Source organism: Theropithecus gelada, chromosome 3, assembly GCF_003255815.1.
Source record: "Theropithecus gelada isolate Dixy chromosome 3, Tgel_1.0, whole genome shotgun sequence".
NCBI classification, from domain to species: Eukaryota; Metazoa; Chordata; class Mammalia; order Primates; family Cercopithecidae; genus Theropithecus; species Theropithecus gelada.
Genome location: NC_037670.1, coordinates 141587356 through 141607606, shown reverse-complemented (window position 1 = coordinate 141607606; position 20251 = coordinate 141587356). Strand labels below are relative to the sequence as shown.

Genomic DNA, 20251 nt, shown 5'->3' with positions numbered 1-20251 from the left:
ATAGAGTCATCTTCTATTCAGTTAACATACTTATAAAACCAGACATATAGTATTTTTCAATTTACAAAATACTGTCAAATGTTTTATAATTTGATCTTTCCAAAACCCCTGTAGGAATAAAAAAGAGCATTCATATTTCTACTTTTCAGATGAGAAACTGGCCCTGAGAGGGATAGAGAGACTAAACCAGGGTCATAGAATCACAGAGTACTAGATCCTGGGAGTTCACATCCGCCCCTGTTCTCCCATGTGCCCTTATCTACATTTCCATATTGCCTTTCTTGAGTATTTCTGAGAAAACAAACAATGTTTCTATATGTACGGGGGAAAATCCAGTAAACTACCCTTGGAAGGTAGTTTACCGATGATTTTTTTCCTTTGCGTGTGTCTTCACACATTTTCTAAAATGAATGTGTATCGGTTTTTAACGGCAAGGAAGAGTTGTTTTAAGTGCTGAAAACTGAACAGCCAGTCATTGTGAGCACACCCAAACCACCTTAACCTTTTTGGAGGATTCACAAAATTTCAACAAACGGCACTGCAACATTCAGAGCTCTGTTCTTGTATTTTGGGACTAACTTTGGTTCGACAGATAATTTATTAAGGAATTACTTTGGGCAAGGCATCCGTTTTGGTACTAAATCAGTGTGGAAAAGAATAAAACAAAGCAGCCCCTGACCATAAGAAACTAAATTTTAGTCAAGGAGACAAGTGTAATACAATTGCAAGGCAAGCAATGCTATGTGGTATAATAACATCATCAGCCACATGGCCAGTTAGCTGAGGAGATAATGGTTGTATCAAAAAAAGAACTGGGTGTTTGAGCTGGAGATAAAAGATTTCCCATGGTTGAGATAGGGAAAGCACTTTCCAGGATGAAGGGACTTCAAGACAAAGACAGATGTTGGAGCAGGAAGTGTATCATAAAGTTGAGGAATACAAGAACTCTAGGGTGGAGTTCAAGACTGAGAGTTAATGGGAACTGAGGCTGAAAATTTGAGTCCCAGCCAGATCTGGAGTCCTTTATTTATTTATTTATTTATTATTTTTTGTGTGTGTGACAGGGTCTCACTTTGTTACCCAGGCTGCAGTGTGTGCGGTGGCGCAATCTCGGCTCACTGCAGCCTGGACCTCCTGGGCTCAAGCGATCCTCCCACCTCAGTCTCAGTAGCTGGGACTGCAGGCACATGCCACCATGCCTGACTAATTTTGGGTGTCTTTGCTTGTTTGTTTGTTTTTCGGTAGAGATGAGGTTTTGCCATGTTGCCCAGGCTGGTCTCGAACTCCTGGGCTCAAGGGATCTGCCCAAGTTGTCCTCTCAAAGTGCTAGGATTACAGGCCTTGAGCCACGGCACCCGGCCTGGAGAGTTTCATATACTGTGCGGAGACATTTGGATGCCACCGGGAAGACAAGAGGAAGGCATTGAACAGTGGGAGAGAAAGTTAAATACTTAAGTTTAATTTTCATGCATTTGTTAATTTCTCTAGAGTCCACTTTGATAGAGTGATAGCTATCAAAGTTCAAACCTTCTGTAATAAGTTTGAATTCATGACTTAAAAAATTAACTGGGCAAGGTGGCATGCACCTGTAATCCCAGCTACTGGAGAGACTGAGGTGGGAGGATCACTTAAGCTCAGGCGCTTGAGACCAGCCTGGGCAACATAGTGAGATCCCACATCAAAAAAATAGATTTATTAGGAAAATTGTGAGAAATTTGTATTTCTTTGAATTTTATTTTTAGCCTTAAATATACATATAAGTACTGATATAGTAAGCTTCTAGGTGTTTATTAATATTAAAAAATTAGCATATGGCAACTGTGTTGATATTTACATTTTCAACATGATAGTTAATGTCATGATTGGCTACTCTACTCATTGGGAGCTCTTAATTTAGGAGTTCTTGACTGAGGCATAATGGAGGATAAGGCCCTGGAATCAGAAAACTGGCTCTAATACTTCAGCAAAATCTTGCACAAGTTACCAAACCAGGGTTGCCATATAAAATAAAATACATACACATATACACCAGGTGGTAAGCAAGCCTCAGGAGTAGGTACCATTATTATACACAGTTTGCATATGAGGAGACTGAGGTTTAGCAGGGTGGCCAGAATCAGCAAATAAATTGAATATATTTGCTCACTGAAATCATCTAAAATTCAAACTTGACTTGGCATCCTATATTTTCTATGGAGAAGCACAGAGGGTGAGGGGGTCCAAAATTTCTAGTTCCACTCACCATCCAAACAAGCACCACCCAAGGTCAGTGCTGCGGAGCACTAGCACCTGCCCCTGAGCATGAGCATGGCCTACTGGGTGCTGGGACAGACCAGATACTTCTAAGTTCCACCTGCAGAAAGTGCCTCCAAAGTAAACAGAAATGGATATTGTACTACATGTAAGTCAAACCTTACAAGCAAGCAAATCCAAATTCTAATAAAGACTTTTAAAAAGATGGTTTTTTTTTTTTTGAGACCTGTCACCCAGGCTGGAGTGTGCAGTGGTGCAATCATGACTCACTGCACAAGGCTCAAGTGATCCTCCCATCTCAGCCTCCCAAGCAGCTCAGACCACAGGCATATGTGACTGTGTTCGACTAATTTTTCTTTTTCTTTTCTTTTTTTTTTTTTTATGTTTTGTAGAGACAGGGTCTTACTATGTTGCCCAGGGTGGTCTGAAACTCCTGGGCCCAAGTGATTCTCCTGCCATGGCCTCCCAAAGTGCTAGGATTACAGGCATGAGCCACTGTGTTTGGCTGAGACTTTAAAAAATTGATCCCTTGATGCCATTTAAAATAAATAATAATAAATGAATAATGGGTGTGACCTAAGAGAACTGGGGCATGATGACAAAGAAATCCCACTCTTAGACAGTAGGGAATATCAATAGGAAAGAAAATGCCAAAGCCATACTGAACTGCAGAGCCACGTTGCTTTAACCTCCTATTCATCCTGACCCTCCCTTCAACAATCTTGAGCATCTTTATGGGGTATAAATTTCACCTAGTAGGTATTTGTTTACTTACTGGTCTCCTTAGTTCATGAAATGAAAAGCATTTTTAAAAGTTAGATCAGTTCTGCCAGCCTCACCTCTGTCTTGTTGGACCCCAAAATAATATGTGCTTGATATTAGAGATCTTTATTTATCATATGAATCAAAAACTAACCAGAAGTCAAGTCCCAAGACAGGGAATAACTCTTAACAAAATTGTTACAACTCCATGTAAAGTTCTATTATTAGTGGAAAATGTTTTTTAGACTTGCCTCATTAGTCAATAAGAATTATTAGATATATGGTTAGTCAGTGGTAATGTTCTTGAATTCCACAAATGTAAATTCCACACCTTATATTTTCTAGCGAAGCCCACCCACAGTCACTGCTTTTAAAGAATGACAGTGCTCAAGAAATCACAATGTCTTATTAAGTTAATAAATGTTTGCATAAGCAAATCAACTGCACAGTTTTTTAATAAATATTTTTTTTCTTAGTTCCAGAGTGTGTATGTTTAAAAGGTATGAGTTGGCCCAATTTTCAGCAACTTCTATCTTAGAGACGTGGACCTGTCAAAAGGATTTAATTGTTAATAAATGTACTTGGCTTCAAGCCAGCATCTGAAAATTAAATGATATGTTTTTAATGAGAGTTTCCCTCAGGAAAACTGATATAGATCCAGAAATATATTACTGACTTTGTAGAATATACCCAACTAAAAAGTGAAGTACTAACACTTCTTCAAATGCTCAAGTTTAACTAAATAATTTAGTGAAGACACAGTATATGGAGACCTAAAATAAATTCTAACTAGGATTTCTAAGACAAGTTGTTAAGTTGGCAAATATTTCACACAGCATAAAATGGACTGCCTTCTTTCTGAAAGGAAGAAAATCAGCATGACATGACACAGGGTTCATAAACGTTGCAAAATGCAGGTACCTACAAGAAAAAAATTCTCATGTTCTACAAAGAAGTTTTACAAAGACACTGTAAGGGCTGCTTGGACTCAGTCTTCAGAACTGACTTAAGAAACCAAAACTTCCTTAGGAGAAGTTTGTCTTTATAACTGGCAATATAATTCCTTTTAGACTATAATTAGATACGCAAACACTAAGTGTAAAAGCTTATAGAACTCACCGAATCCAAGGAACATGAGCCCCAGAGATTGGCAAACCCTAATATGAAAAACACCAGCAGAGTGATGTCGACTTTGGTGTCAGACAGACTTGGCTTATATCCTGCCTGCCTGGGTTATCTCACTCACTGCCTGTGAGATCTAGGGCAAGCTCCTCTACTCCTGGGTGTTTCAACATCCTTATCTATAAAATGGGATAATAATAGTATATATCTTATGTGGTAGTGTGGACTAAATAAAATAGTGAATATAAAGTGCTTGGCATGGTTTGATATATGGTTAAGAACTTAATGAATGTGATGCCTCAGTATTATACTCCGACACAAAGTTAGAGCAGAGAAATATAAAATAGAATTGTTCTAGCCTATGCAATGCATGTATTTTCTTCTTCTGTAGCCTTTTTTTTTTTTTAAACAGACTTCTGCATCTGGTATAGAATGCTAATATCTAGAAGTTTGTTTAAAAGAAAAAAAGAACTTTAAAAAATAGAAGTTTCTTAAATTTTAAAATTAGAAAATAGCCTCTGCAGGTCAAAGGCTCAAAATAAATAAAAAATGCTCAAATAAATAAATGCTCAAAATAAATAAAAATAAAATGCTCAAAATAAATAAAAAATGAAGGGCCACATGAAAAATCTGCTAAGATTTTAGCACTGAAGCAGTTATGAACCTATTGAAGAGTTTTTGTTGAGAATAGTTATATATTAAGCTAAAAATGGTTTCTATGAAGCTAAACACCAAAAGAGTCCTGCTGTCCTTAGAAGTCATCAAAAAACTACTTTTTTAGTGCAGCCATGTCACATGAACAAGTATTTATTGACAGGATACCACGAAGTAAAACTTAGATGGGATTAAGGCACATGGGGAGGAGTGGGGACTGATTAAAAATTGTGCTAGTCAGTTGGTAATATTAAGAACCATGGGGGCTGGGAGAATTGAGAACAGGAGCATATGAGAATGCTGAAAATGGAATCTTGACAGCGACCTGCATTAAGAATCAAAGAAGAAGGAAGTAGAACAAGAGACTTTTCAGGAAAGATTCAAGAGACAAAATAGAAACCAGGATGTGACTGTGTCATGGGCTATGGCCTTGAGGTTCTGACGGAAGCTTTCAGTATCCCACATTAGCAAGAGGCAGCAAGTCATTGTAATTGATTCTTATTCTAGTTCTTTCTCTTCCTATTGTAAAAACAGTGCTTGCACATAGTATCAAAAGCAACAGCTTGAGCAGTGCAAAAATGTATATCATAAAATGGGACCGTTTTCTCCCCTCACAGTCCTTGTCTCCTTCCAGAACATTTCAAAATGCAAACTGACTCAAGGATGTGAACGGGACATGTAATGTTTTCCCTCTTCCTCCCAAACTTCATTAAAATTGTAGTAATGGAAAAAAATGGTTTAAATTGACAATAAGAAGAATAGTAAAAGAAATGAAAGAGCTTAATGACTTTATGGAAAGTGGAAAGCAAATGAATAAACTGTAGTTCATAAAGAAGGATGGAGAAGCCACAGTCTAGAAGAATAAAAGCAAATGGGGCAACTGCCAACATGGGAGGGAAGAAGCCCTGAGAATGCCCCAGATATAAATAAGCCCTGGAGAGAAACATAGGCCTGAAAGTTGGGAATAACTGAAAATTCCATCGATGGAATAGGGAACCCCAACCCCTTCCTTCTCCCCATGAGCAGGCATTTAACATCCCAGGATTTCTGGAGTTAGAGTCCTCAGCATAAGAGCCAGTGTCCTGGGTGCAGTGGCACCTGCATGTAGTCCCAACTGTTTGGGAGGCTGAGGTAGAAGGATCACTTAAGCCCAGGAATTCAAGGCTGTAGTGCCCTATTATGGTGCCTATGAATAGTCACTGCACTTCAGCCTGGGCAACACAGCAAGAGCTCATCTCAAAAAAATAGTCACTGTCCTACCAACTCACCAGAAAGCAACATTGTTTTGGTCCACAAGTCCCACCTCTATAACCAGAGTTCCTGAATGCCTTTTTACTACTTCATTCTTAAATGTGAAGAGACTGTCCCAGGATTATCATATATTAGATTCAATATAGCAGCATGAAAGAAAAAGACAAAAAAATTGCAGGAAAATTACTCCAGAAGAAAAAGCAGTTTATTCAAGGATAAGAGAACATTTTTGTAGCCTAATCATTCTCCTCACAGAGATACATAATATTGACACCCACAAATAAGAATGGAAGGCTTGAAAAGGTAACGATCAGAGAAGAAAGAATTTGGAAGAGAAAGCCAAATAAACCTCTCAGAAAGTACATCAAAAAGCCCAAAAGATAAATGTTTATTAAGGAGGTCCATAAATGCCCCCCGCTCTTCTCCACTTGAGTTTGAAACCAACTGAAAAATGGACAAATGGATGGACTCAAAGTGGCAGTTTCGTGATTGAAGAAAATGCTGCCCTAGAGGAAGCGGGCTGGAAGCACAGTGCTCTGGAGCAGCCCAACCCTGAGCCAGGAAGACTCACCTGCCACAGGCTGGCCCTCAGAGCCCCTGCAGCAAGGGAGCCACACGCTAGATGGTAGGAGCTGATCACAACTCATTTCCACAGGCTACCAGATCCCCAAAGAGAAAGAACCCAGGCACACAAGCCCTGCTCCTTCCTCTAAACTTACCAGTTAGACGAATCACTTCTCTTCCTCTGGGGAGAAATGAGTAAGGGGCTGGAAAGAGCCAGGAGTGTTACTCTGATGGAATTTCTTCCTCAAGAAATTAGGAAGAAAGTACTGAAAACAGATGAGAGAAACCATAAGTGACATAGAGGACCAATTCCAAAATTTGGCAACCAGCTAATTAGAATGCCATTTTTTTAAAAAAAAATGGCCAGGCACAGTGGTTCATGCCTGTAATCGCAGCACTTTGGGAGGCCAAGACGGGTGGATCCCCAGAGGTCAGGAGTTCAAGACCAGCCTCGACAACATGGTGAAACCCCGTCTCTACTAAAAATACAAAAATTAGCCGGGCATGGTGGTGGACAACTGTAATCCCAGGTACCTGGGAGGCTGAGGCAGGAGAATCGCTTGAACCTGGGAGGCAGAGTTGCGGTGAGCAGAGATCTCACCATCGCACTCCAGCCTGGCCAACAAGAATGAAACTCTGTCTCAAAAAAAAAAAAAAAGAAAACAAAAAACGTGGAGGAGAGGATTTAAAGGGTCTGCTGAGTGCTGAACAAGATTAATGAGGAATAATATTGTGATATTTCAGAACCCAAGAATAAGGGAATGATTCTGGGAGCTTTCATAGGGGAAAAATACAAAGTAAAATGAAAATAAGAACAAATCCATTTTCAAAGATTCCCCCACTTCCCATATCAGACTTCCCATCTGCAACATTAGAAGCCAAAAGCCTGCAGATATATACTTTCAAAGTTTTAAATCCAGAATTCTATACCCAGCCAAGCTATTAATCAAGTATGAAGGCTGACTGAAGACACATCAGACATGCAAGAATTCAGAAAATGCATCCACCTTAAAGGAGTTATTCAACACTGTACTGCAGCAAAAAGGAGGAATACATCAAAAGAGAAAACATGGCATCTAGGATACAGCATGTCCAGGCTAGCAGGGCATGAAGTTAGGTCTGAGCTGTGGAGCCAGTCCTGGTTGGCACTAAAGGACGGAAGACTGTGGCTGCCCCCAGGAAATGAGGAGAAGTGACGGCAGGTGGGACAGTTGTGAGGGTGGAAAACATGAGGGGATAGCCAATGCACTTGGTAGCAAACAGAACGAGAAAACACCCAACTTCACTTTAAGAACATCCTTCATTGATACAAGGTTTGTGATCTTGGATCAGAGACAATGAACTGCAATCCTGGCACAGTTCTTGGCTGTGCAGTTAATATTATGTAGATGTTTATTGTTTTAAAATTTTAGAATCAAAATTTACTTAAGTGTAGCTACAGAACAGAGGTCCTTGACTTTAGTCACTCATTCCTTTATCATCCAAATAAAATGTCTCCAGTCCCTCCATCAGTGACTGTGCATGGGAAACTGGCCCCCCACCCCAACCAAGCTCCTTGCCCAGTGCCTCCAAAAACCCCAGGGGGAGTATCTCACCACTATAGCCTGTTGCTCTGGTGTGGCCCACTAATCCATTGATCCATTGGTACTTGGGTTGGACGCTGGCCACCACCCATCTTTCATTCCCTCCAAAGCAGCACTAGCAGAGATTGTCACTGGTGGCACATTTTCCTGGAGATGGCGATGTTTTGGAGGCATAGGGTGGGAAACAATTTCTAATTGAATAACGATTTCCCCATTATTAGAAATGTAATGTCGGCTTCTGCCGCAGGAATTCTTCACCTCTGTAACCCTCCACAGGCCCCAGACTCCCGCCACGGTGCAGGGGTTTCTCACCTTCTCCTCTGCATCCCTGGGTCTGGATGATTCTGAATCCTGACTGCATATTAGAATCAATCACCTGAGGAACCACAAGTACCTTCAAGGCCCAGGCCTCACAACCACCCTAGGCTCTGATTTACGCAGTCTCGGGAGAGGCTGGAAATGATCCCCAGGCGATTTTAATATGTAGCCAGGAGTGACACCCACTGGCCTGCCCTCTCCAGTTGCCAGGGAGAAAGCCTCAAATTCCTATTATTTTACTATGTGGACTAGCTTCACCCTTTTTGTTTCCCCCCTCTTTCGAGACCATGAAATCCCTCAAACTGTAGCCAGATTGTAAAAGAACATCTTTTCCCCTTTTTCTGCCAGTATACACACATATGCAGGCCTTTAAAAAGTGGATCATACCACATATATTGTTCTGCATTTTGCTCGTATCACTTGACTTTCTTGCCTGCCTGTAAGACTGACCTACTTCATTGTTAAAGAGACCACATAATATTCCATTATTAAGCATATACCATAATTTGCTTAGCCATTTTCCTACTGATGTCATTTGGGTTTTTCCTCATATTTTGCTGTTACTAATTATGCAATAGCTGCATGAAGATCCATGTGGGCATGTATCCTTCCAAGCTTGTGCAGATGTTTCCAGAGTGGAATCAAAAGGTCAAGGATACGTACATTTAACATTTTTGTAGGTATTGCAAAAACACTCCTCGTTTAAATGATGGATCGCTGTACTCCCCCACCAATGGTTTGTTAAAGCATCTCTTCCCCTGGACTCTAACACCAAACATTATCAGTCTTTTTACTATTTTACTATTTTTTTATTAAAATTTTAAAAACGATTGACATTTTTACTATTTTTGATAGGCAAAAAAGTGTATTATTTCAGTTTGCATTTCTCCAATTACTAATGAACTCAAACACCTTTTTGTCCTTTTGTTAGTACTTTGTATTTCTTCTGTGAATTGTCTAATAAATTTTTAATGATTAGTTTGGAAGATGCAATGTCATCCCCCATTATTTCTCTCTCTACCTATTCTTCCTCCTCTGCCCCATTACAAAAGGTATGTAATATTTTATGTCAATTCTTGATTATTCGAAAGAACGGAGGGGGCCAGGCACAGTGGCTCACGCCTGTAATCCTAGCACTTTGGGAGTCCGAGGCGGATGGATCACCTGAGGACCAGCCTGACCAACATGGAGAAACCCCATGTCTACTAAAAATACAAAAAATAGCGAGGCATGGTGGCATGCACCTGTAATCCCAGCTACTCGGGAGGCTGAGGCAGGAGAATCGCTTGAACCCAGGAGGCGGAGGTTGCAGTGAGCTGAGATCGCACCATTGCACTCCAGCCTGGGTGACAAGCGCGAGACTGTCAAAAAAAAAAAAAAAAAAAAAAAAAAGGATGGAGGGAAATAGAATGCATAATTCAAAATCACAATGCAAATCATAATTCAAAATCACAGTGTAATTTATAGTAGAATTTTAAGTGTGTTTTTAGAAATAGCACAGATCTGAGATTCACATCTTTGTTCCACCTCTAAATAGCTGGGTGACTAGGGATTTTCCTTTCCTTACAGAGCCCTGGTTTTCATAACCATAGAATGGGAATGATAACTTACTTTGCCTGATGGTGATAATTAGATAATGTGTGTAAACCACCTGGTGTGGAGCCTGGCACACAGTGAAGCACTCACTCAATACGTGGTTGTTACTGTTACCATGTTATAACATTTGAATACTGGAGTTGTTCTAAACTAGGAATCCTCATTGTGAGTTTCTTGCCCCCATATCCTTACTCTTATCTCAGTTACTCTTGAAAACAGGCTGCCTTGGCTTACATCCCCTTCCCTCTGCCTCTCCGATTGAGTACGCTTTTGTCCACTTCAAGGTTAAGGGTTTGAATTTCAAGTCGGCAAACCCAGTACGTAGAAGAGATGAAGGTAGCCCCAAACCGCGATTGAGCATTGAACGCACTGTGCGTTAACAGTGGATGCTGGAGACGTGAGCAAGCCCAATACTAGAGATGCTGTCTCAATTTCCTCCCAGGTTTATTGTCAGATAAAGCCTGTCATTAATCCACCACCAAGAAGTGACCATGGTACCTGCTGAAATACTTTCTTTTACAAGTAACAGATCCCAAAGGCACTAAAAAAAGGAGGAAAGTTTACTCACTTGGATCACAAAAAGTCGGGTGGTAGGGCAGGTCCAAAGTGGGCTCACTGAGCAGCTCAGCGGCATCCCCAGAACCCAGATCTTCACATCCGTCAAGTGTGCCTGCAGCTTGCTGCCTGTCGGCATTGCTGCCCTCAGGTTGCAGAGAGGCTGCTACGGAAACCAGCATCTAGAGACAGAGACAAGGTATTTCTCCTTATGTGCCTCTTTTATTTTATTATGTTATTTTTGAGACAAGGTCTCACTCTGTCACCCAGGCTGGAGTACAGTGATGTAATCATAGCTCACTGCAGCCTTGGACACCAGACTCAAGCGATCCTCCCACCTCAGCCTCCTGAGTAGCTGAGACCATAGGCATGTGCCACCACCTCTGGCTAGTTTATTTTGTAGAAACGGGGTCTCACTATGTTGCCCAGGCTGTTCTTGAACTCCTGGGATCAAGTGATCCTCCTGCCTCAGCCTCCCAAAGTGCTGGGATTACAGGCATAAGCCACCGTGCCCCCACCTCATGTGTCTCTTTTAAAGAGTGAAGAAACATGGCCGGGTGCAGTGGCTCACGCTTATAATCCCAGCACTTTGGGAGGCTGAGGCAGGCAGATCACAAGGTCAAGAGATCGAGATCATCCTGGCCAACATGGTAAAACCCTGTCTCTACTAAAAATACAAAAATTAGCTGGTCGTGGTGACCCACGCCTGTAGTCCCAGCTACTCGGGAGGCTGAGGCAGGAGAATCACTTGAACCAAGGAGGCGAAGGCGGTAGTGAGTTGCCTGGTGACAGAGCAAGACACAGTCTCAAAAACAAAATAAATAAATAAAAAATAAAGAGTGAAGAAACATTTTTTTACAAGACTCCTAAGAGATTTCTCCTATCACAGGATTGGCCCAAACTGAACCAGCACATGGTCCAAGCTGGAAAAAAATTAGCGGCAAGACAGTGAAATTACTATCAGCGATTTAGATTACTCTGGGGTCAGAAGTCCTTTGGAACACAAGGCTGCCCAACACCTGAACGAAAACTGTTAGCAAGGAAGGGAGAAGGTTGCACAGATGATCCTGTCTGTCACCACCACATGTTTTTTTAAGGATTTATAATGTTATTTTTAAGATCCAATTTTCAATTAATATGCAAATTCTTCAATTAATTGTATAAAAATATCAGCTTTGAAGTTTATGATCTGGAAATTCAATATTAGAAAGGGAGGGCTGACCAGATGCATTGGCTCACACCTATAATCCCACCATTTTGGGAGGCTGAGATGCGAAGATTGCTTGAACTCAAGACTTACGGACCAGCCCCAGCAACATGGTGAGACCCCCATCTCTACAAAACTTTTAAAATGAGCTGGGCATGGTGGCATGCACCTGTAGTCCTAGCTATGCAGGAGGCTGAGGCAGGAGGATTGCTTGAGCCCAGGAGTTCAAGGCTGCAGTGAGCTACAGTCACACCACTGCACTCCAGCCTGGGCAGCAGGGTGAGATTCTGTCTCAAAAAAGAAAGAAAGAAAGTAGAGGAGAAGCAGTAATAGTTCCTGTCATTGTTAAATCTAGGAGTATTACTTATGATTAAATAATCTAGATTTAGAAAGAATAAACTTGGAAGAATGAGCATTCACGTTTAATTCCCAAGTACGTGGTGTGGAGTGAGTTTTGTGTGGCATGCTCCAAGATCTTAGGAGGGATAGCTCCAGGACAGGTGACAGCCACGTGGGGCAGAGTGGTAGGGCCAAGATGGCACTGCCAGGGTTGTGTCTGTGGCAGAGGCCTGCCATCCAGGCCATCCTGTGAGCCTTCTACCAAACCCTCATAATATAAAGATGGGGGTGGGGCACATGGGGCAGTGTAATTCCAAAGAGGAAGTTCATTCTAAGACATCCTTTAAAGATGCCCGGCTCCCTGTAACTGGGAGAGTCAAGCTAAGCACATGCTTCCTGCTCGCTTCTCCATCCTTGCCCTCCAGGGCTGGCTCGTGTTGAGGGGGACAGATTTCAAATGTGCACCATCCACGATGGAGGTGGGGGTAAGGTGGGAAAAACACCTAGTGCCAAGGCCCAGCCTGGGGAGAGTGGGAGTGAATTCCTATTACGGAGCTTGGGCAAGTCACCTGCCTTCCCCATCCCTGGTTCCTCATCTGTAACATGGGAAGAGCGGTAGTTCAAAGTTGTTGTGAGGACCATGAGCACTAATAATCTCTTCACTTGGGTGAGCAAAGGAGAAAATGGGCCAGGGCAGGATAACGCTCACCAAATTGCTTTGGGGAAAGTGCTGTTCTGCTGGCTTATGAAAACAAAGCTTCCCTGGAAGTTTCAGGCCCACCTGTCCCCTCTCCTCTCCACAGGCCTTGCACCCACAGAAAAGGGGTCTCCGTATTGGGAGCCAGCCGAGATGAGCTTGTCCCAGTTTCTTTGCTTCCTCTCTAAGAAAGATCAGAGCAAAACCACCCCTGTCATCTAAGCTGAATCTCCCCAAGTTACTGTCAGCCTCAGGGTCACTGACTGACTTTGCAGTACAGCCTGGCTCTGTCTTTTCCTGGCTGTGTAACTTTGGGCGAGTGCTTCTACCTCTCTCAGCCTTGCTTCTCGATCATCGGCAAAATAAATACAGTAGCACAGGATTGCTGTAGTACCAATTACTATGATTGGTTTATTGAAGGATTCGGACTTAGCAGTTATTTTGTTAATCTAATTTGCATAATAGCCTACATTTTTATATTATTTTAAACTGGACAGCATTAATTGGATAGTATACTTGTTTACTATAATAAAGCTCTATTTATTTAGAAAATAATTCAGTCCCTCACTCTTCAAACTGGCCACATGCCCTGTTAAATAGTGAGGTTTCTGTTATACTGTTAGCCAGTGGGGTACACAGTTAGGCGCTATCCCTCACCTCTCTACCCACTGTCCTGCCTGCTGCAGTCAGGGCAGGTGGCTAATGTGGCTAACAAGCAACAAGCAATGCTTCAACATCTCCCAGTCACTCGCCCTGGGATCCAGCATCCTAAGAGTCACTTCTGGATTACTGGGAGGCAAGGAGAGTAGTTGTAGCATGTGTTACCTGCTCGAAGCCACCTCACTGAACTTGCCCCTATCTTTTTTGGCAGGCTGTAAAGCGGTTCTTGAAACAAGAGTGCAAATGCCATGGGGTGAGCGGCTCGTGTACTCTCAGGACATGCTGGCTGGCCATGGCCGACTTCAGGAAAACGGGCGATTATCTCTGGAGGAAGTACAATGGGGCCATCCAGGTAGTCATGAACCAGGATGGCACAGGTTTCACTGTGGCTAACGAGAGGTTTAAGAAGCCAACCAAAAATGACCTCGTGTATTTTGAGAATTCTCCAGACTACTGTATCAGGGACCGAGAGGCAGGTAAGCTCAAAAGACTTTCTTCATAGCACCTAATTCTTTCAACAATTGATAATCCACAATTAAATGAGGTTCTGTATTTTCAGCCTGCTCTCTTTGGGTTCGAAGCTCACAATCCTCACCATTCTTACTGAAACTGCACAGGGCCGGGCGCAGTGGCTCACGCCTGTAATCCCGGCACTTTGGGAGGCCGAGGTGGGCAGACTGCTTGAGCTCAGGAGTTCGAGAAAAGCCTGGGCAACGTGGTGAAACCCTGAATCTACCAAAAATGCAAAAAATTAGCTGGGCATGATGGTGCGCATCTGTGGTCCCAGCTACTCAGGAGGCTGAGGTGGGAGGATCGCTTGAGTCCAGGAGACAGAAGTTGCAGTGAGCCGAGATCACACCACTGCACTCTAGCCTGGGTGACAGAGTGAACTCCATCTCAAAAAAAGAAAAAAGAAAAGAAAAGAAACTGCACAGAGAGCTCTCCTATGCAACTGGAGAAATGGGTTGACAGTGCACAGATTCTGGAGAAATTGAAACTGCACAATGTCTGGGGCAAAAAGTCAAGATACGCAGATTAGCAAAATTCTTCAGCTTGGGCAGATTTCTAGTTAGTGGACGATGTACACTAGGGAGAGCAGCCCAGCATCTTTCATGTGATCCTGAAGCTGAGAGCAGGATACATTAAATCCCACCTCTGTGACTACGGAAAATGGTCCCAGGGCTTTAAATTTAGACTCTTCTGAAATCTGCCCTACTTCCCCTTCCCTGCTCTTTTCAATATGCTTAGAAATCGCCAAAGATAAAAAGCAAGAATTTATCCCCACTCTCTTGGCTATAGGTGGGCAGTGTATAATAAAGGCTGTGTCAGAGGCCCTTCATTTATGAAAGCCACACCATTCCCTTCCAGACGGTACCTTCTCCATCCCTCAAAGAACAGCTCTGTCAGCCTCAACACCGCAGCCATCCCACCTATCTGGTTTACACATGCTCATGCTCTACCTCTCACTCCTCCTGATCAATTCTGAGCTCCAGGTTTAGCTCATTCTTTGTAAAGATTCTAGTCCAAAATAAGAATGAGTACAAATCTAAGTTCATAGGAGGTGATGGGAGTCCACAGCCCAAGTCAATTTCTAAGACTTGGTAGAAAGCAAAGGAATTCATTATCAGAAAAAAAAAAAAAATCCTCTAACTTAGAGTCTGAGTTTTTTTTTTTTTTATTTCAAAATAATTGCAGAGGCACCAATAAAATGGCGTAGATGGCAGCCAGCTGTCAGTTAGATTGACCAAGAGGCAAGGTTACCAGGGAATGTCACAAGGAGGCCAAAGCCTTTTTTTCCCTGAGTGGTTGAATTGCCTTCATGGCTTGATGAGCTAGTTCTCTGCAGCATTTGAGCAGGTTGCTACACGCAGCCCAGGGATTAATGACAACTGAGCAGAGGACCAGATGCTGTTCCCCACTGCATTCCTGACACACTTTGGGACCTCTAACAAGTCATCCTACCTGTCAGGCCAAAGTTATAGTGAAATCACCATGAAACCTATGCTTGGATACAGGATTGTCCCAGGGGTCTGACCCCCCTCTACCGGTCACTAGCTGTTTAACCTCAGCCTCCTCACACTGAGCATGGAGATGCTGCTGTCTTGATCATTTAAGTCCTATGCATTGACTCCTGTGCACTGGGTACTGGGCTGAGATTCTTGCACACATGGTCTTATTGTATCCTTACAGTAGGATCCTTACAGCAGCCCTATGACAACAATGCATTGAAACTTGTTACTAACCAAAAAAAAAAGAAAAATGAATAAGAGGTGGCTCCTGGATGATGAACACCAACCAAGAACCACATTCACATCTTACTCTTTAAGTCAGATAAGCAACCCTAGATAGCATCTTCTCCACTGTACAGATAAGAAAAGTGAATGACCCGCTCACGATCTCACTGGTAGGAGAGGGTGGATGTCTGATCCCTTGGCCTGTGCTTTGACCCTGTCATTACACACTTACCCTTACCTGCCTCCAAGGACACATATGTGAAAAGGCCTTGGGGAGCAAAAACCTTATTTCAAACATAAGAGGACCCTCTTCCCCAGCATGTCTTTTCTGGTTCTTTGGATTGAAGCAGTTTGCACAGGGAAGCCAGCTGGTGTACCTGAGGAATATGTACTGCCTTAGGTATAACAGGTATGACATTTATTGTCAACGAAATATAGACCATATTTTTTTTTTTACCCCACAGAGGTGATTCTGAATCTAATGCCTGCTGCCTCTTCAAGTTACTAAGTTATTCTTGTGTACTCTGCTTTTTCAACTCTATTAGAAAGAAATTCTGTTTCTTAATCCTGCAATAGCAGATATATCTATAGTACCCATCACATGCCAGGGCTGCAACTGCATTCTCTCGTTGATTCTCACAGAAAGTCTATAAGGTGAGTGTGTTATTATCTCATTTTATGGGAGGAAACTGAAGCTCTGAGAGGGTAAAGATTTTCCCCAACCACTTGTGGTTGGTAAGAGGCAGAGCAGGGACTTAAACCTGAGCCTGGCTCTTTTCTTTTCTTTTCTTTTCTTTTCTTTCTTTATTTATTTTAATTTTTTATTTATTTATTTTTTTGAGACAGAGTCTCACTCTGTTGGCCAGGCTGGAATGCAGTGGCATGACCTCGGCTCACCGCAACCTCCACTTCCCGGGCTCAAGCAATTCTCCTGCCTCAGCCTCCCGAGTAGCTGGGATTACAGGTGTGTGCCACCACGCCCGGCTAATTTTTGTATTTTTAGTAGAGATGGGGTTTCACCACGTTGGCCAGGCTGGTCTCGAACTCCTGACCTCAGGTAATCCACCCGCCTCAGCCTCCCAAAGTGCTGGGATTACAGGCGTGAGCCACCGCACCCAGCCCTGGCTGTCTTTTCTTTCTTTCTTTTTTTCTTTTTCTTTTCTTTACTTTTTTTTTTTTTTTGACAGAGTCTTGCTCTGTCACCACAGCTGGAGTGCAGTGGCATGATCTTGGCTCACTGCAATCTCTACCTCCCATGTTCAAGCAATTCTCCTGACTCAGCCTCTTGAGTAGCTGGGATTATGAGCATGCGCCACCACACCTGGCTAATTTTGTATTTTTAGTAGAGATGGGGTTTGTCTGTGTTGGTCAGGCTGGACTCGAACTCCCAACCTCAGGTGGTCCAGCCTCCTCAGCCTCCCAAAGTGCTGGGATTACAGGCATGAGCCACTGCACCCAGCCAGCTAACTATTTCTTAGGAGCAATCAAAGACATTGAATTGACACTTTTGAAAATCTGAGGGGCTTGTAATTGAAAAGCGCTTCAAGGCAACCTAACCGAAATGTGGGTGAAGCTTGATTCTGATTACTTTTGACCTCCCCTCTTTGTGGGCACCTCACCCCATAAAGTTCCCGCGTCCTCATGCTGCCTCTTCATCACACAGGACCTACTCCCAGCCACACTCACGCACACACACACACTGGGACGTAAGTGGCACAGTGAGAAAGGTATGGGTTGTTGTTTTTATTTTTTTTATTCTCACTTGCAAGCCATGCCATCTTGGGCAAGTTAAGTAATTTTTTTGGAACGTCACTTTCCTTCTCTATAAATGGAGGTAATTGCCTTGAAGAGTCAGAGAATATACACATAAGGTGTGTAGCGCAGGGCCTGACTTGCAGCAGGAACTCAACAAATGTTCCCGCATCCTTCTCCAGCTAGGTCTGTCCCCATCCAGGAATAACCTGGGGTCTCCACTCTGCAATTTTTCTCATCAAAGTTCACTCACCTGTTAGCATTATTTCAGGGCTTCTCTAGAGGCTGGCTTGGTAACTACTGTCAGTGAAAGCTTTGATGGCTGAAATGATTTTATCTGCAGTCAAAGAGGGTTCCTGAGGATGCTGGCCTAAAAGTGAAAGAATGACTCTCTCATACTGGGCAAGCCATGGTGGGAGATGTTTTTTGGGAGATATTTATTTAGAGTTATCTAGTTTTCCTTAGCAAGAAATCAGGTACTCAAAAAAAAAAAAAAAAAAAAAAAAAAAAGGTATGTCTCCCTGAATTTCTTCTTGCCTAATAATTAGAGAAAATTAGGAATCACAGGCTAACTAAATCACTGATTTTTCAAACTTTGACGTGTTTAAGTTTGAAAAGCGGCGCCAGTGGACTCAGCCACTTGGGAGGCTGAGGTGGGAGGATCACTGGAGCTCAGGAGTCGGAGCCTGCAGTGAGCCACGATGGTGCCACTGCAGTCTGGGCAACAGAGCAATAAAAAAAAATTAAAATGATGAGAAACAGAAAAACGTATACAATTTCAGGAACAGCTCCCTGAGATGCTGGTTCAATAGGTTGCTGAAGAGCCACTTCCTTTGGAAAAAAGTAGACCACACCTGTGGACTGCATCAGTTGCACAAACCTAACTGATAAAACAAGCCAGTTCACGTCAGTCAACAAGCTGCCTTGCACAGGATGCAGTTGCTGACTAGCAGGAGTAAAGCCAGTCAGTTCCAAATACTGATTCCCTAATGATGTTCAACCTTCTCACCACCATTGCTTCCCCAGTGCCAGCAAGTAGAAGGTGCCCACTAAGTTGAAAACTATTAAGTGTGCGTGATCTTAAAACAAAAGCAATGATGGAAAGCAAAGGAAGAAGCAAAACCAAACAAAATAACCACAACAAAGCAGAGTGAGCGGTATGAGATGCAGTGCCAGGAAGGGTTAATGCCGATTTTAAAAGAGAAAATGAAAAACAAGAAATTCTGTATTAATTGCTTGATTTAAATTTGACTACAAACTTTGGACTTGTTTTGGAGCCTGGCTATCCCAGGATGCTAGCCCATTTTGAACATGCCAGAGTTCTGTTTACCAGGAAACAGGCCTTTCCTAATGCAACAGGATTTTAGCACGGTGGGGTTGGGGTCCTCGGTGGTGTGCTTACTCAATAATGTGTACATGCTGGTGGCTCTTCAGTGCAGACTGAGAAGATGATACCCAACACCCTCATTTTGAGAAGAGAGAGGCTCCCAGATCCCACTGAGTTAAAGGCAGAAAGCCCCCTTCTTACGGGTCTCAGATTCTCTGTTACACCCCCTGCCTTTACTAACCAGAGGTTGGAGGACATTCCAGGATGACTCCGTTCTTTCCAGGATGACTGACTTGCTAGAGCACATGCTACAGAAGTTTCTAGTGGAAAATGGGCCAGGATAAAACCTCAACTTTATTTTTTATTTTTTAGAGATGGGGTCTCGCTATGTTACCCAGGCTGGTTTTGAACTCCTGGCCTCAAGTGATCCTCCCACCTCGGCCTCCCAAGGTGCTGGGATTATAGGCGTGAGCCACCGTGCCTGACCAAGCCTCATCTTTAAAAGGCCATTGGTTACATAACCAAGAGCAAGGCCCTTAGCAGCCATATGGGTGGAAGCGGGTTTTCTCAGATAAAACTTGCATCTTATACATCTCATACGTGTGGCTAATTGCATAGGACTCCAAATATATACAATAAAAAAATTTTTAACTATCTGGACTTGTGCTTACATAATATCAAGTATCCTAAATCATATTTTTAATAAAATAATCATCTGATGGTCAACAGAATTCAAAAGAAATATTGCAAGGTTTGCATCAACCACTTTGGCATTTTCTTAGGCTCAGCCAAAAAGAACATTAAGTACAGTTCAAATAATTTATAAGTAATCTAGGAATCTTACTGGAAATCTGATCCAATACATTGGTTAATCAACACCAACTGAGAACCAATTTCATATTTTTTAAAGTCAGATAAGCTAAAATTTGTCTAAGACAGAAGAGAGATAAATTAATAGAGAAAATAAGTGATATAACTTCCTTCAGAAAGCCAGCACCTGCAGCTGTGTGCTTCGTGCCTGATGCAGCGAGAAGCGAAGTAAGATGGTTGTTGAAAAGACAGAAACAGCCAGGTGCGGTGGCTCATGCCTGTAATCACAGCATTTTGGGAGCCTGAGGCAGGTGGATCACTTGAAGTCAGGAGTTCTAGACTAGCCTGGCCAACATGGTGAAATCCTGTCTCTACTAAAAATACAAAACTTAGCCAGGCGTGGTGGCTCATGCCTATAATCCCAGCTACTCGGCAGACTGCACTCTAGCCTGGGCAACAAGAGCGAAACTCTGTCTCAAAAAAAAGAGAAAAGAAATAGTAAGCTTAAAAACCAATTAAGGAAGATATTATAATGGCAAGAACAATAGCAAAAGACATTTTCCTCTA

At 42.6% G+C, this 20251-nt stretch overlaps 1 protein-coding gene across 1 annotated transcript in view; it reads left to right on the top strand.

Moving 5' to 3' along the window:
• WNT2 (Wnt family member 2) overlaps positions 1-20251 on the top strand; it is a 46686-nt gene that overhangs the window by 11629 nt on the left and 14806 nt on the right. Inside the window, exon 4 of the mRNA XM_025379477.1 lies at positions 13773-14037. Coding sequence (XP_025235262.1) covers positions 13773-14037 — 265 coding nt within the window. The remainder of the gene's footprint in view (positions 1-13772; positions 14038-20251) is intronic.